Below are 14,115 nucleotides of genomic sequence, written 5' to 3' on the forward strand. Positions count from 1 at the left end.
TACAGCCTGCTTAGCTGAAGTCTGCTTAAAAACCCCACACTCATCACAGAACCACGGAATGGTTTGGGTTGGAAGGACCTTAAAGCTTATCCACTGCCATGGCAGGGACACCTTCCCCTATCCCAGGCTGCTCCAAGCCCCATCCAGCCTGGCCTTGGACACTTGCAGGGATCCAGGGGCAGCCTCAGCTGCTCTGGGCACCCTGTGCCAGGGCCTGCCCACCCTCCCAGGGAACAATTCCTTCCCAATATCCCATCCATCCCTGCCCTCTGGCAGTGGGAAGCCATTCCCTGTGTCCTGTCCCTCCATCCCTTGTCCCAAGTCCCTCTGCAGCTCTCCTGGAGCCCCTTTAAGCCCTGCAAGGGCTCTGAGGTGTCCCTGGAGCCTTCTCCTCTCCAGGTGAGTACCCCCAGCTCTCCCAGCCTGGCTCCAGAGGGGCTCCAGCCCTTGGAGCATCTCCATGCCCTCCTCTGGACTCTCTCCAGCAGCTCCACGTCCTTCCTGTGGTTATAACGACTCTTCCTACAGAGAACACTCTTCAATCTCTTACAGGTGAAAATCTGACACTTAAAAATACCAAACCCTTGCTCCTCCTCACTTGTACAAACGCAGCAGCTCCTTTGACCAGAGAGAAGACAAGAGAAGATGATGTCCAAGTGACAGGAGTGAAGAACTGGCGTGGTTGTGTGGAGCTCTAAGGAGTCCAAGATGCATGAAGAGATTTTTAAAAACACTTCTCAAATCCTTCACTGTCAGCAGAGCCGCAAATAAACCTTTATTTATCTCAGCCTCCAGACAAGTCCCAATAATACCCAGGGAAAGGCTCTGAATCACAGTTGTTTGTAGCCCCAAGTGAAGGAGTCTCTGGAATTATGCACATATGCAGAGCTGGAAATGGGAAGCACCAGGGCAGGCAAAAAAAGAAAGTGAATGTAAAGAATAAAACAATTATTCAGCAGATTTCTTAAAGGGGTACCTCTACTCAGATGCAGCTCCAGCAAGCAAATCCTGCTGATTTTTCTCCAATATCCACTTCTGCCTGGCAGGATTAAGCCCATTACCATGGGAAACTGTCCCAACACCTGGCTACACAAAGTGCAACGGGGACAGGATTATACCTCATCCAATACATTACAGCAGCCAGACCTGATTTCCAAGGGGGTGTGATTATACTACAGGAAAATACAGAATTTTCAGACCCTCACCCCTTCTCAAAGAAAAGAAAAATAAGATTGTGATACTCTAAATTTTATTCCTGGCAACAGCATTAAAACTTGTGCTGGGCATTTAAGAATGTATAACAAAACCACCATGGGAATAACTAAGATTTTTGTTAATTAAAATGTTTTTAAAGGACAGCTCATGCAGGGAGAACATGCAGTCCAATTAAAGACAAACAAGATGTTGACATCTGCAATGCTTCTACACTTTGGGGGATTTCACAACTGCCCTTTGCTGCTCAGCCTTGCAGCTCCTGGAGTGTCCAGCTCCTGGGGAAGGTTCCAGGCTCTCTGTCCACAACAGGGGCCTCTGCTGGGCCAATGTGGGGATATTTGTCCTGGGGAACCAAAGGGTCACCATGACCCAACCAGCTCCACCAAGCACCAGCAGAAAACCAGGAAAAAAGCAGCTTTTGAAAGCCAAAGTTGCCTTTTTCCCCCTGCAGCTTTCCCCAGTTCCAAACCCAACAGCTCCTGGGATGGGAGGAATGGCTGATCCCATGAGTGGGAGCAGGAATTGCCTCCTGACCTCACACTGCCACATCTGAGACTGCAGGTCATGCACTTTGTCCTCCTCTGGTTTCTCTCACACTTGCAAGAAGAAAGCCAAGGAACTGTAGAAAATACAGTTTTATCCCCCATAACTGAAGGATTAGGGAATGGGATGAGGAACAGCAATTGCAGCCATGTCAAGTAGCTGGTTTTGCTGTATCCTCTCCAGACCCTGATTTTAAACACCAGGGAAACCACCACTGAGCCAAACTTCCACGGAAGAAACTGCTCTTCATCCCAAAGAAAAGGTGGAATTACAATGCAGAAGAAACCTGCTCTGTTCTTACTCAATGAAGCAGCAGGGAACCAGCTGAGCACAACACAGATTCTTCAGGCAAAACATCTCTCCAAAGGGAAAAAACAAAACCCATTCCCCTCTGGAAAGCTGCATCCAGTGCTGGCTTTGGCATCCTGACAAGCCAGTACACAAAACAGATGAGCACACTCCTTTCTCCAAAGGGAGGACAAAAAGGAACCAGGACAATCCCTCTTGGGAAGAGCTCCACTGTTGGAGCTGCAATTAAAGCCCTAATAAAATATTAAGTCAAAATGCTAAAAATACACACAGAGATCCAGCCACAAGCTTGGAGATGCTGGAACAAATAAAAGATAATTTAGAGCCTGAATGCAAAGGGTTGGAAGTAGGAAAAGAAATGGAATTCTGGGCATGATCCATTTAGGAAAAGGGTCAGGGAAGATCAGGGGGAAAAATAAGGAATTTGTGGTGTTGCTAGAAGAGCCTGGAATAGTTCTGGTGGAGTGAAAGTATCCTGAGTGCAAAAAGAAAAGAGAAACATGGATAAAGAAAGGAATCAAATGCGTGTGGAGGGAAGGTAAGATTGGAAAAGAGTTGTTTCACCATAAGCTGTAGGTGCTTCTTAGCCCAGGAGATGCTGCATCACCCCAAAATCCCAGAGGACAGAGAACCCACAAATAAACCCCAGGGGGTGTCTGGATGAGTAGGAAAGTCCTTGACCATCAGAATCAGTAGGGAAAAAGCCAATTGCTTTTCTTCTACTGAAATATTAATATTTACATTTTGGTTGGAACAACGAGGCCTACAAGGGAGAACAGGCACATGCTGCACACTTCATAAATGCTGGAAATGGGATTCCAAAAATTATTTGATATAAATGGGAGTCTAAACATTTTATTTTCATAAAAGAAAGCAACAAACAACTTCTTTTCTTCCTCTCAAAGAAGAAGGTTGTCATGTTGACACCTGGGATGCACAGAAAGCCAAGGCAGCAATGACCCAAATACAAATATAGTTCCTAAGAGGAAATATCTGCTGTCTGATAGAGGATAATGATTGGGAGGATTTTAGGGCACATTTTACCAGACAGGTATCAGCCTATACACCTCAAAGCTACATTTTCTTCTACTTTGCATATACTAATATATAAATCCAACATGAACAACAGCTGCTTACTTCCTAAATGACACCCCCAATAATGTGCAATTAATTCACCCAACTGAACCCAAAGTTCTTGGAGTTTTCAGGCATCCATGCATGGATCTCTGCAGAGCAGTGAACCCCATGGCAGGAGCTTTGTGGTACCTGCCAGATTTTAATGCTTTTTCTGCTGAAATAATTACAACCACCACCACCACCCATCCATCAGCGACAGGCAGTGGAAATGAGCTTTTCAAGCTCCTTTAGTCAACCTGGAGGCTCAACAATTCTGCCTTGATAGCTTTTAGTCCTCCTGCAGCCTACATTTAGCTACCCAGGTCTTTGAAATATGGATGTATTGGAATTATTATAGGTCCTGAAAGGGATTATGTGCAACCATTCTGCTAAATGAGCTGTTTCCTCCTGAGAAAAAGCTCTGCTCTTGGAGGAAGCATCCGAGCAGAGATCAGCTCTCCTGCTCCAGTTCCCATTCCTGGTTCATCTCTAGAGCTACCCAGGCCTTGCTGCAGAGATGGGAAAGTTCTCCAGCATTAATCATCTCCAGTTTGATGATTTAATAGAGGGGGGATAACTGGGGGGCACACAAAGTCACAACATGACTTGCTGGCCAAAAAAGGAAGCCAGATGCTGAAGCTGAGACTGGAACTTCCGAGTTCCTACTCTCTGGTTTCTCTACTCAGCAGCTGATTGAGCCAGAAGGGTTCTAGAAAGGGTTTGCTTTTATTTTAACTGCACATGAAGGGGATGCACTGAGAGCAGACAGAACCACAGGTTTAGGGGTGTAGTTTTAATGCTGTACCTCAGCTGGCACTGCTGGGGGACAACACCCTCAGCTCCCTCTTCTTCCCAAAACCCTGCTGTGAAGCTGAGCCCACCTGACCACATGCCAGCACTTCCTGCCTGTGCAGCAGCAGCATCCTCCCCATCTCCTCAAAGCACAGCAGCCCTGAGCTCCCCTGGGCCAGGGACAGCAGCCCTGAGCTCCCCTGGGCCCAAGTGTCCCCAGGCTGATGGGACAGGCCAAGGGGCTCTGCAGGAACAAGAAGCCCCTGTTCCCCCCTGTCACAATGTGCTAGGTCACCTGCACACAGCAGGAATGCTCCCCAGAGCAGCTCTGGTTGCCAGCCACAGCCTGAGCCAGCCTCAGGGCCACCAGCTCAGTGAGGCTGACACAGAATAAACAGGAGCTCTTCTGGTAATTGAGCAGCAGCTCCTTGGCAACCACGAGCACCAGGATAACCCAGGGCTCACCAGCAGGACCTGCTGCAATCCACACACACTTCACTCCTTCCTGAATGAAAGGCTTCAACCATCACCAGGCACAAGAAAACAACGGCACTCACTGCTAAAGAATGGGAAGGTGGTGAGAGAGGCCATGGAATAAAAGCCAGGATGCTGCTGTGGGAAAGTCAGAAACATCCAAGCTGCAGACGCCCACTGCCTGCTCCCATTTCAGCAGCTCTGAGTGCCTCACACACAACAGGGACACGAGATTCCCTGGATCTGGGCTGCCACTTCCATTGTCTGCTTCCCATGTGGCTGCTCGCCTGGAAGGCCCAACCTGAGGGAAGTGTGATTTGTTCTGGGAGAAGCCTGGCTGCAGTTCTCCAGCATCTCTGCATCCCTAACCTCACACAGCAGCGTTTCCTGGAAGTCCCTGTTCCTCAGTTGTTTTCGTTGCTGGCAGGATACAAATGCCACATAACTGAAGAATGTATTTCCTAGGAGGCAATCATTGAAATTCCAGCCCCACATGGGAGTTGCAAATGCAATTCCCAAGTGAGTGATTTGCTCAGGAACTCCCAGGGCTTCAAAGATGGTTCATCTTCAGTGGAAGGAACCAAGGTGAAGGAAAGAGTGATGAGACAAAAACATGGCTTATTTGAACAGAAAATAAATCCCTTCAAGGATAGCTCCATGAACAATATTTACTTTGAAGCTGTTCAAAAAATCCTCTAAAAGGATCTTAAAAGGTGAGGAGGAAACAATGTGGTAATTTGTGGTCTGTGGAGGGAAAGCTTGAAGTTGGATCTGTTCTATGTGCTTAGAGATGAACTCTACAGAAACCCACCTGGATTTTACAATATCCTCTTCTCCCTACAGAGACACCACAGCATGCTCACCACCTTCCCCTCAGGAAAGCCCAAACTGGACACTGCACAAGCACTATTTACACACACAGCAGGCAGGAGCAGCCCCAAGAACCACCACACAGAGCTCTCTGCAAATACCTCTGAAAGCAAAGAATGACTAAAGCCTCCTCTGAACCCAAATTTTCAGCGGCATTAAGATTTCTGAGCCATGAGTGGCAACTAAACCATGTTTTGTAAACTTGTAAACTAAGCCAGGCAAACAGGCACTTGTTCTACAACATTTGTAGTGCCTGAGCTCACTGTGCATCCCTGCATTCCCTCCTGCCTTCCCAATTTCCTCCCAAAATTCCTGCCCAATTAATCAGGCTCTAATTCATCCCTGCTCATTCCCTTCCAGACCAACCCCACTAAGGAAAATCTGCTCCCAGCAGCCTGTTATTCTGGAGCAGAGTTTAGTTATGTTTTATTTGTTCCCAGTGTGCCTTCCAGCAGCTCATCTTCACACTTTCCCAACTGTTTCCGGGAAGGAGGGTGCACTAGCAGCAGAACATGCCCATCTGGAGGCTCCAGGGAAATGGGAACAGAAGGAAAATCTTGCACAGGAATCACATGATGAGTTACAACAGTAAATCCTGCAGCACAGCCCAGGGACTGCTTCTCAACTTCCACAGGCAGGACTTGTGGCTGAGCCAAATAGTGGATGCTCAAGGGAAAAAAAAAAAAAAAGAAGAAAACAAGGTGTAATTCAGGAGGATAAACGTGTGTGTCCACAGGGAAGAGAGGGGAGAACTAATGAGTCCTTTTGCCACCTGCAATGTGAAGTGCACACACTGCCCTACCAAATCCTGCAAACCATTTATTCACCTTTTTGAACCTGGGGTGCTCACTAAGAAGAATCCACCTCAAAAATGTCACTCTTTGCCTGAAGCTAAAGCCACAAAGAGCTGGGACACGTGGCAGACACATCAGGAGCCCACCCTGAGCACCCTCAGCCAGCTACCATAAAATACTACCAGTATTTACTGAGGAGACCATGTCCCACCCCAGCACATCCCAGATGGAGCAGCAAAGCCTCTCCAAGAGGCTCATGAAGCTCAGCAAAGGGGCTACAGAGATCAAAGTTTCAATAAAACAGCAATCATGCACCAGGAGCACATCACACAGTGAGCAGATGTAATTATCTCAGCTTTTGGGCAAAGAAATTCACAACCAGGATCCCAAATTCCAGAAGAAAAGGGGTGCAAAGCCTGATCCTACATCACCTAAGGCAGGTTAAGCTGGAAAGGGGTGAGAACCAGGCCAGACACTCCAGCCTGTGTTCAGTGGGAGTCTCTGGGTGAGCCAGGGCAGTCTCAGGAGCAGATCCAGGGCTGCTGAAAGCACCTCCCCACTCCCTGCCCAGCTGCAAAAGCAGTTTGGGGCTGCCCTTTGTCATCCTGATAAATATCGGGATAGAAGCTCTCCCTGTGGGTAGAACAAGGGGAAAACAGGAACAGCAGTTGTGGGATGGTGACAGGGAGCAGCACCCCGCTCCCCTGGAGGCAATTCCCAGCTCCTGGCTCTGCCAGCACCCAGAGGATCAGAGATCCATCCTCGGGATTCTCATCCAGGGGAAGAGAGGATTGTACAATTCAGAGCGGGCTGGATCGCTCCCTGTGTCTCCAGCACAGAACAGAATCCAGGTCATTCCTACAGCTTATCCAAGGCTGAACTGGAGGCCGTGAGGGCAAGCCCACAGCTGGCGTCGGAGAATCTTAATCACGAAATGGTTTGGGTTGGAAGGGACCTTGAAGCTCATCCCGTTCCTCCCCCTGCCACGTCCAGGGACACCTTTCAGTGGCCCAGGCTGCTCCATCCCGGTCCAACCTGGTCTCGGACATTTCCAGGGATCCAGGGGCAGCCGCAGCTTTTCCAGGCACCCCCTCAGCACCCTCGCTGTAATAAAACCTGTGAGTCCCAACACCCCCAGGCACCAACACTCCCAGGAGGAATTCGTGTCCTCCCGGCTTTTTCCACCCCGTGACTGCGGTGGCTCGCGGGGTGCAGCCGCCCCTCACCCCCCCGGCTCCGGTGTCCCGGGCCCCGCGGGACAATTCCCCCTTTCCTTTCCTTCCCTCCCCTCCCGTCCCCGCCCGGGGCCCCGCTCCCCCAGCTCACCATGGCCGCGGCGGCCCCGGGAAGGCTCTAGGCAGGGCGCCGCACTCTGCTCATCTCATGGCCGGCGGTGGCCCGGCGGGGCCTCCCCGCCCATGCACCGGCGAGCCCCCGCCGGCCGCGCAGCCACGAGCACCGGAGAGCTGCCGGCACCCAGCCCCCGGGCCTCCCCCGGCCGGCGGGACGGGGAGCCCCGGGGCGCCGGGCAGGGCCGCGGGAGGACGGGCGCGAGCGGCGGGCGGTGCGGCCCGCGCGGGTGCGGGGCCGGTGTCGGTGCCGGGGCTACGCCAGGCGCATCCCGGGCCCGCCCCGCCCCGCCCCGCCCCGCCCTCCCACCGGAAGCGCTCACCGGCAGCCGCAGCCAATCAGAGCCGGGGCAGCGCCTTGTGCGCACGCGCAGCTCGGCACAGCGCGCTGCCCGCCGCCATCTTGGAGAAGGGCGCGGCGGCTCGCGGGGTTCTGAGCGAAGGGCACGCCCGGAGCTGCGCCTGGCCCCGCCCCGCCCCACTGCGCATGCGCACAGGGCGCTTTCCCGCGCGACAGGAAATGAGAGTTGATTGGGCTGAATCTTTGTGGGCGGGGGTATGATGGGACACGCCCTTTGTGGGCGGGGCTTGGAATGGGAATGGGAATGGGAGTAGGGATGGGCATGGGGTGGGATGGGATAGGATGGGGAGAGGGATATGGATGAAGGTGGGATGGGATTGGAATGGAGCTAGAGATGAGGATGGGGAGAGGGATGGAGCTAGAATGGGAATGGGGAAGGGTATGGGTTATGGATGGGAGGGGATGGGGATGGGAATGGGAATGGGAATGGGAATGGGAATGGGAATGGGAATGGGGAGGGGGATAGACCCAGACCTGGGCCAGGGCCTGGACCTGAGCTGGAGCTGGCCCTGGAGTTGGTCCCCAGGGCTGCCTGTGCTGCCTCCTGTCCCCTGAAGAGCTACCAGGGCTCTGGAGCTGGATCCTGGCTTTGTGCCTTTGTAACTAATTAAGTAATTAAATGAACCAGGGTGAGGCAAACCCCCAACACTTCCATCCCTCCCCAGCAATGACAACACAGCTCCACAGCATGGAATCCTCTGCTATTCCCATGTCCCAGGTTTGTCTCAGCCTGGAACTCTTTGTGGCCATCAGTTTTCTATTGCCTGACCTGGCCAGGAGTGAAGACATCAGTGGGGACACCCAGATCCATTAATCCAGGGATTGATGTCAGGAAAATTGAAATCCAATCCTTAACTGCTCACAGAATCAAGGAGCTGTGAACCACTGGAACTCCAGACCAGTGAGGGTGATACAGATCCAAGTATTCCTTATGGTTCCCAAATTCCTGTGGCACCTGCAGTGACAAGAGGTGGCTCAGCCTGATGGCTTAACGGGCTTTAGAGGGGACAACAGCTCTGTGGGGACATTGCAAAGGCTGGCACTTCCTTTAGAGGATTAAACACCGGGAGGAGGGAGAATAAACCATCTGTGGGGCTGGAACTGTCCCCAGGGCTCCACAAGCAGCTTAGGGCTGAGCGGACCCGTGGGGTGTCCAGGAGGATTTTCCATCACGGAGGATTTTATTTCCACACTCTCAGCAGAGCACTGACCCCAACAGGCCCCAGTCCTGCTCATCCCTCCAGGGAAAACGCTGTTCCTGGGCCAGGCAGGGTGGTAGAACCACAGAGGGAGGAGCAGGAGAGGAGACACGGCCTGGATGTGCCGATGGATCATCGTGTGTGCCCCCAGGCAGAGCCCCAGCTCCAAAACCTCTCTGCATCACCTCCAAACCTCCCAAAAACCTCCAAAGTGCCCTACAACACCTTCCAAGACCTCCACAACCCCTCCAACCCCTTTGAAACCTCTCCAACCCCTTCAAAACCCCTCCAACCCCTTCAAAACCCCTCCAACCCCTCCAAAACCTCTCCAACCCCCCAAAACCTATCCAACAACCTCCTCAACCCCTCCAACACTTCCAGAACCTATCTACTCCAAAACCTCTCCATCACTTCCAAAACCTCTCCAAAACCCCTGCAACCTCTCCAAAATATCTCCAAAACTTGTCCAACACCTTCAAACCCTCTCCAAACTCTCCAAAATCTCTCTGACATGTCCAGTACCTCTCCAAAACATCTCAAATATTTTCAACTCCTTGAATGCCTTCAAAACTTCTCTGACTCCTCAAAAACCCTCCAACACCCTCAAAATCTGTCAGGTCTCAAGACTTTCAAAGCCCCCTTGAGCACCTGCAGAATCTCTCCAGCCTTTCCCAAATCTCTGCAACGTCTCTAAAACCTCAGTGGAACTTCCCAAATTCATCCAACACCCTCCAAACCCCTCCAATACCTCCAAAATCACTTTCCAAACCCTTCAAACACCTCCAAATATCTCCCAACATTTTCAAAGTATCTTCAGCATCTTCAAAACTTCCCCAACACCTCCAAACTTCTGCAAAATTTCCACCACAGCCAAAAACCTTCTATTGCCTCCAAAACCCCTCCAACGCCTTCAAGCCCCTCTGACTCCTCCAGAACCTCTTGAAAACCCCTTTAGCATTTCCAAAACCCCTCTGACACCTCCAAAATGCCTGCAACCTCTCCAAAGGTTCTCCAAAGTCTCCAAAACCTCTCCAAACCCCCTTCAATGTTCCAGACATCTCCAAAACCCCTCCAGCAAGGTGCTGGAGCAAAGTTTCTCTAAAATCTCCAAAACTCCTCCAAAACCCTTCCAAAAACTACTCCAGCATCTCCAGAACCTCTCCAAAATCTCTGCACTATTTCCTAAGCCAACAAAACTCTCAGATGCCCCCAGGACCTCTCCAACACTCCCAAAATCGCTCCAACGCCTCCAAAATCTCTCCAACATTTCCAAAACCTCTCCAACACCTCCAGAACACCTCTGACTTCTCCGAAACTCCTCTGACACCTCCATATCCTCTCCAAAACTTCCCCAATATTCCCAACACCACCAAAACCCTCCGATGCCTCCAAAACCTCTCCAGCACTTCCAAAACCATTACAACACCTCCAAAATCTCCCCGACACCTCAAAACTCCTCTGGCTGCCCCAAAACCACTCCAAGACCTCTCCAAGCCCCCCAGCCGAGCCGTGGGGTGTCTGTGTTGATCCGAGGCTGGAGCTGCCTGGATTCTCCACCTCAGCAGGGCTCCCACTGGGATGTGGAGCCGTTCGGGCTCGTTACCATGGTGATCATTAAAAGGATAATCTCATTATCACCGTTTGTCATCCCGGCAGGGCTGGGCGCGGACACGTGCACCAGGGACAGCGGGGATTGGGACCTCCTGAGCCTCCCCAGGCAGGAGACCTTCTCCTTCCAGCACTGGGGGGTTTGGGGATGGGCTCTCTTGGGGTCTCCAAAAGGGAAGCGGCTCCAGATCCCTGGGATGAGGAGGGAGGGATCCACGGGCACGGAGCAGCTGATGGGAACCTAAAGAAGGAACCTTCTGCCAAACTGCTGGATCCCTGCAGGGAGATTTCTCCTCTATTCCACTTATCCCTGCCAAGGACAGGGATGTGGAGGAGCTTTCAGGGATGTGAGGATTCTGAGTTTTGCAAGCCTTTGATTTGGAAACATCTGTCCCCAGGTAAAGGAATCCTACAGCATGGAATGGTTTGGGTTGAAAGGAACCTTAAAGATTTCTCATTTCACCCCTGCCATGGCAGGGACACCTTCCACTGTCCCAGGCTGCTCCAAACCCCATCCAGCCTGGCCTTGGACACTTCCAGGGATCCAGGGGCAGCCACAGCTTCTCTGGGCACCCTGTGCCAGGGCCTGCCCACCCTGCCAGGGAGCAATTCCTTCCCAATATCCCATCCATCCCTGCCCTCTGGCACTGGGAAACCATTCCCCCATTGTCCTGTCTCTCCAGGCCCTAATAAAAGGTCTGTGCCCATCTTCCTTCCAGACACCTTCAGACACATCAAGGTGTCCCCAGTGTCCTTGTGCCTCACAGAGAAAACACCAGATCTCACACGGCCCCTCACACACCTCCTGTTGTTGTTGATCCATGAAAAAACAAGGTGGGAATTCCACATCAGCCTCCAGCATCACTGGAGCATGAGGAGGAGCCTGGGAATGTGGCCATGCCAGGCCCTGGGCCTGCTTTATCCCATCATTTCTTAAAGAAAATCAACAGCCCCCCAAACCAGTGACTGTGCCAGACCTCGTTTCAATCTGGGGCTCCTCCATCCCTAAAGAGGGAGCAGCAGTGCCTGGATTGTCTCTGGACCAGCCCCAAGGTAGGAGAAGCCATCCACCTTTTTTTTTGTTTTTTAATTTATTTGGTAACTTTATGTTTTAAAAACACAGAAGGAATGGAAATGCCATGGAGCTGAACAGCTGCTTGGGGAGATGAAGGGAACAGGATTTGTGAAAATAATTTGTTACCACATGGTTTATCTCTCAATTTTTATTGCAAACAGGCACTGAAATGCCTGTTCTCCAACCCAATGCACTGTTCCAGCCTTGATTCCATCCCCTTCAATCGCACATTCAAATATTCATCACATTTAATTGCTTTATTCCTGTTTTGCAGCATTTGGGTTTTGCCCTCAGGGTGAGTCTGAGCCTCACGCCAACCCAGCAGCTGGCTGTGCTTCCCCTCACATCCCTCCCCTCTGCTCCCATCTCCTTTATTGTTCCTGCCACAAACCGAGCTGTAACTCACTGGGAATGCCGTGGAAAAATGAGCATTTTACTGCCCTGCCACCTCATGCAAAGCAATTTGATGAAAAGGGTTAAACTGTGTTTTATAACTTCAATAAAGCCGCTTGGAAAAGTTTTGTCCACAAAGCCCCACCGCTCCCCACGTCTCCCAAGTTCCTTGGCAAGGAATTTGCTTATTTAGCAAGCTGTAAAAGCCCAGCAGGTAAAAATTCCTGAGGAAAGTGCAGATGTGGATAATTAATGATATAAACCAGGCAGAGCCTGAGGAGAGGGAGCTCCTCCCTGGGATGGCTCCGTGTCCTGCTTTGGTGTGGGGTGGGACACAGGCACCCCCAGCCTGGTGTCCCGGGGGGGAGGGTGCTCAGATGGGGCTGGCAGCCCACCCCCCCACACATCCCTGTGCTGGCCACACTGCCCAGGGCCATCCAGGGTGGCCGTGATGGCTGAGGAACCTCTGTGGCTTTGTGGCCACCACTGGTCCTGGCTGGGTCTTTGTGCCTCCACTCCTGCTCTGCTCCACGCCCCACTGGGATTCATCTGGGACTGTGCTGGGTTTGGGCACTGATTATATCCCTGGGAATGGTTTCCCAATTCCCTTTGAGGGGTGGCTGCTCCCAGCCTGGGACTGAACGAGCCCATGGGGACAGGGCACTGAGCAGATCCCCAAAGGACACATGGATGGGGAGCACAGCAAGACCAAGCTTCAGCCAGGCTTTGTGGGTCTGATGTCCCAAAAATTTGAAAGAGAGCCCTGGAAATTCATCCCAGTGTCCCAACCATCCCTTCCAACAGCTCCAGAGCCAGAGGAGCAGGTGGAAGCCACAGCAGTTCTCTCCCTCCGCTCTCTTGCAGGCGGGGAGAAAGGACTCGCTTAGGCTGTGGTTTCTTTTGAACCTACGTGAAGCTCAGTCTGTCCCAACCTTCTTCCCAGATCTCAAATCCACCCAGACACCACAGCACGATGTCCTGACCTGCCCTTCTGTGCCTCTCCCTGCTCTCAGCATCCCACGGTTCTGTGGGACACCAGCAGAGGTGCAGGTGGTGGAGAAGGACGATGGAACCTGGGTTCCCATGGGTAAGGTCTCACCCTGAGGGGTCTGTCCCTCACCAGGAGCTCCTGTGGGGATCCACCAGGAACCACATGGATTCATGACTGGCCCCTTGGTCCAACATTGTGGTGGGATTTATTTAATTTTTATTTATTTATTTAATTTATTTAATGAGGCAGGAGGGTCCCGTGAGCCAAGCGAGGTGTCCCCTTTTCCAGGAAGGAGAGAGTGGAGGGTGAAGCCATTAGGGGCTCCCCAGGCCTGGGCACTCTCATCCTCCTCCCTTTTGCTCCAGGTTTCTGCTCCATTCTGCTCAGCCCATTAGCCAAGGCATTAAATTTTAACATTTTTGTTGTTCCTGCAGCATGCTCCTGGTGAGTGGGTGCCTGGCTGGGTGCCAGGGCCCTGGAGCCAGGGGACTGGGGGGCCTGGGGGACCTGACCCATGGACTCCCTCACTGCAATGCCTGAGGGATGCTGATGCTTCTTCCCCCAGCACCCAAGGACCAGCATGGGAAGAGAATCATCACCAAACACCCTGCACAGCCCCAGTGGAGCCAGGCTGGGAGAGCTGGGGGTGCTCACCTGGAGAGGAGAAGGCTCCAGGGACACCTCAGAGCCCCTTGCAGGGCCTAAAGGGGCTCCAGGAGAGCTGCAGAGGGACTTGGGACAAGGGATGGAGGGACAGGACACAGGGAATGGCTTCCACTGGCAGAGGGCAGGGATGGATGGGATATTGGGAAGGAATTGTTCCCTGGGAGGGTGGGCAGGCCCTGGCACAGGGTGCCCAGAGCAGCTGTGGCTGCCCCTGGATCCCTGGCAGTGTCCAAGGCCAGGCTGGATGGGGCTTGGAGCATCCTGGGAGAGGGGAAGGTGTCCCTGCCATGGCAGGGGCTGGAACGAGATGGGTTTAAAGGTTTCTTCCAACCCAAACCATTCTGGGATTCCAAGATTCTG

General features: G+C 52.2%; 1 protein-coding gene across 3 annotated transcripts in view; it reads right to left on the reverse strand.

Annotated features, from left to right (window-relative positions):
- The window catches only part of XPO6 (exportin 6), a 54,984-nt gene extending 47,305 nt beyond the window's left edge, over positions 1-7,679 (reverse strand). The window contains exon 1 of one of the 3 annotated variants that reach the window (XM_023936472.2): positions 7,440-7,679. In XM_023936472.2, coding sequence (XP_023792240.1) covers positions 7,440-7,442 — 3 coding nt within the window. In that variant the 5' untranslated portion in view covers positions 7,443-7,679. The remainder of the gene's footprint in view (positions 1-7,439) is intronic. The other 2 variants (XM_023936473.2, XM_086853757.1) reach the window with 2 other exon arrangements.
- Between the last annotated feature and the right edge of the window lie 6,436 nt (positions 7,680-14,115).

The sequence above is a fragment of the Cyanistes caeruleus genome, chromosome 17, assembly GCF_971803275.1.
Source record: "Cyanistes caeruleus chromosome 17, bCyaCae1.hap1.1, whole genome shotgun sequence".
NCBI classification, from domain to species: Eukaryota; Metazoa; Chordata; class Aves; order Passeriformes; family Paridae; genus Cyanistes; species Cyanistes caeruleus.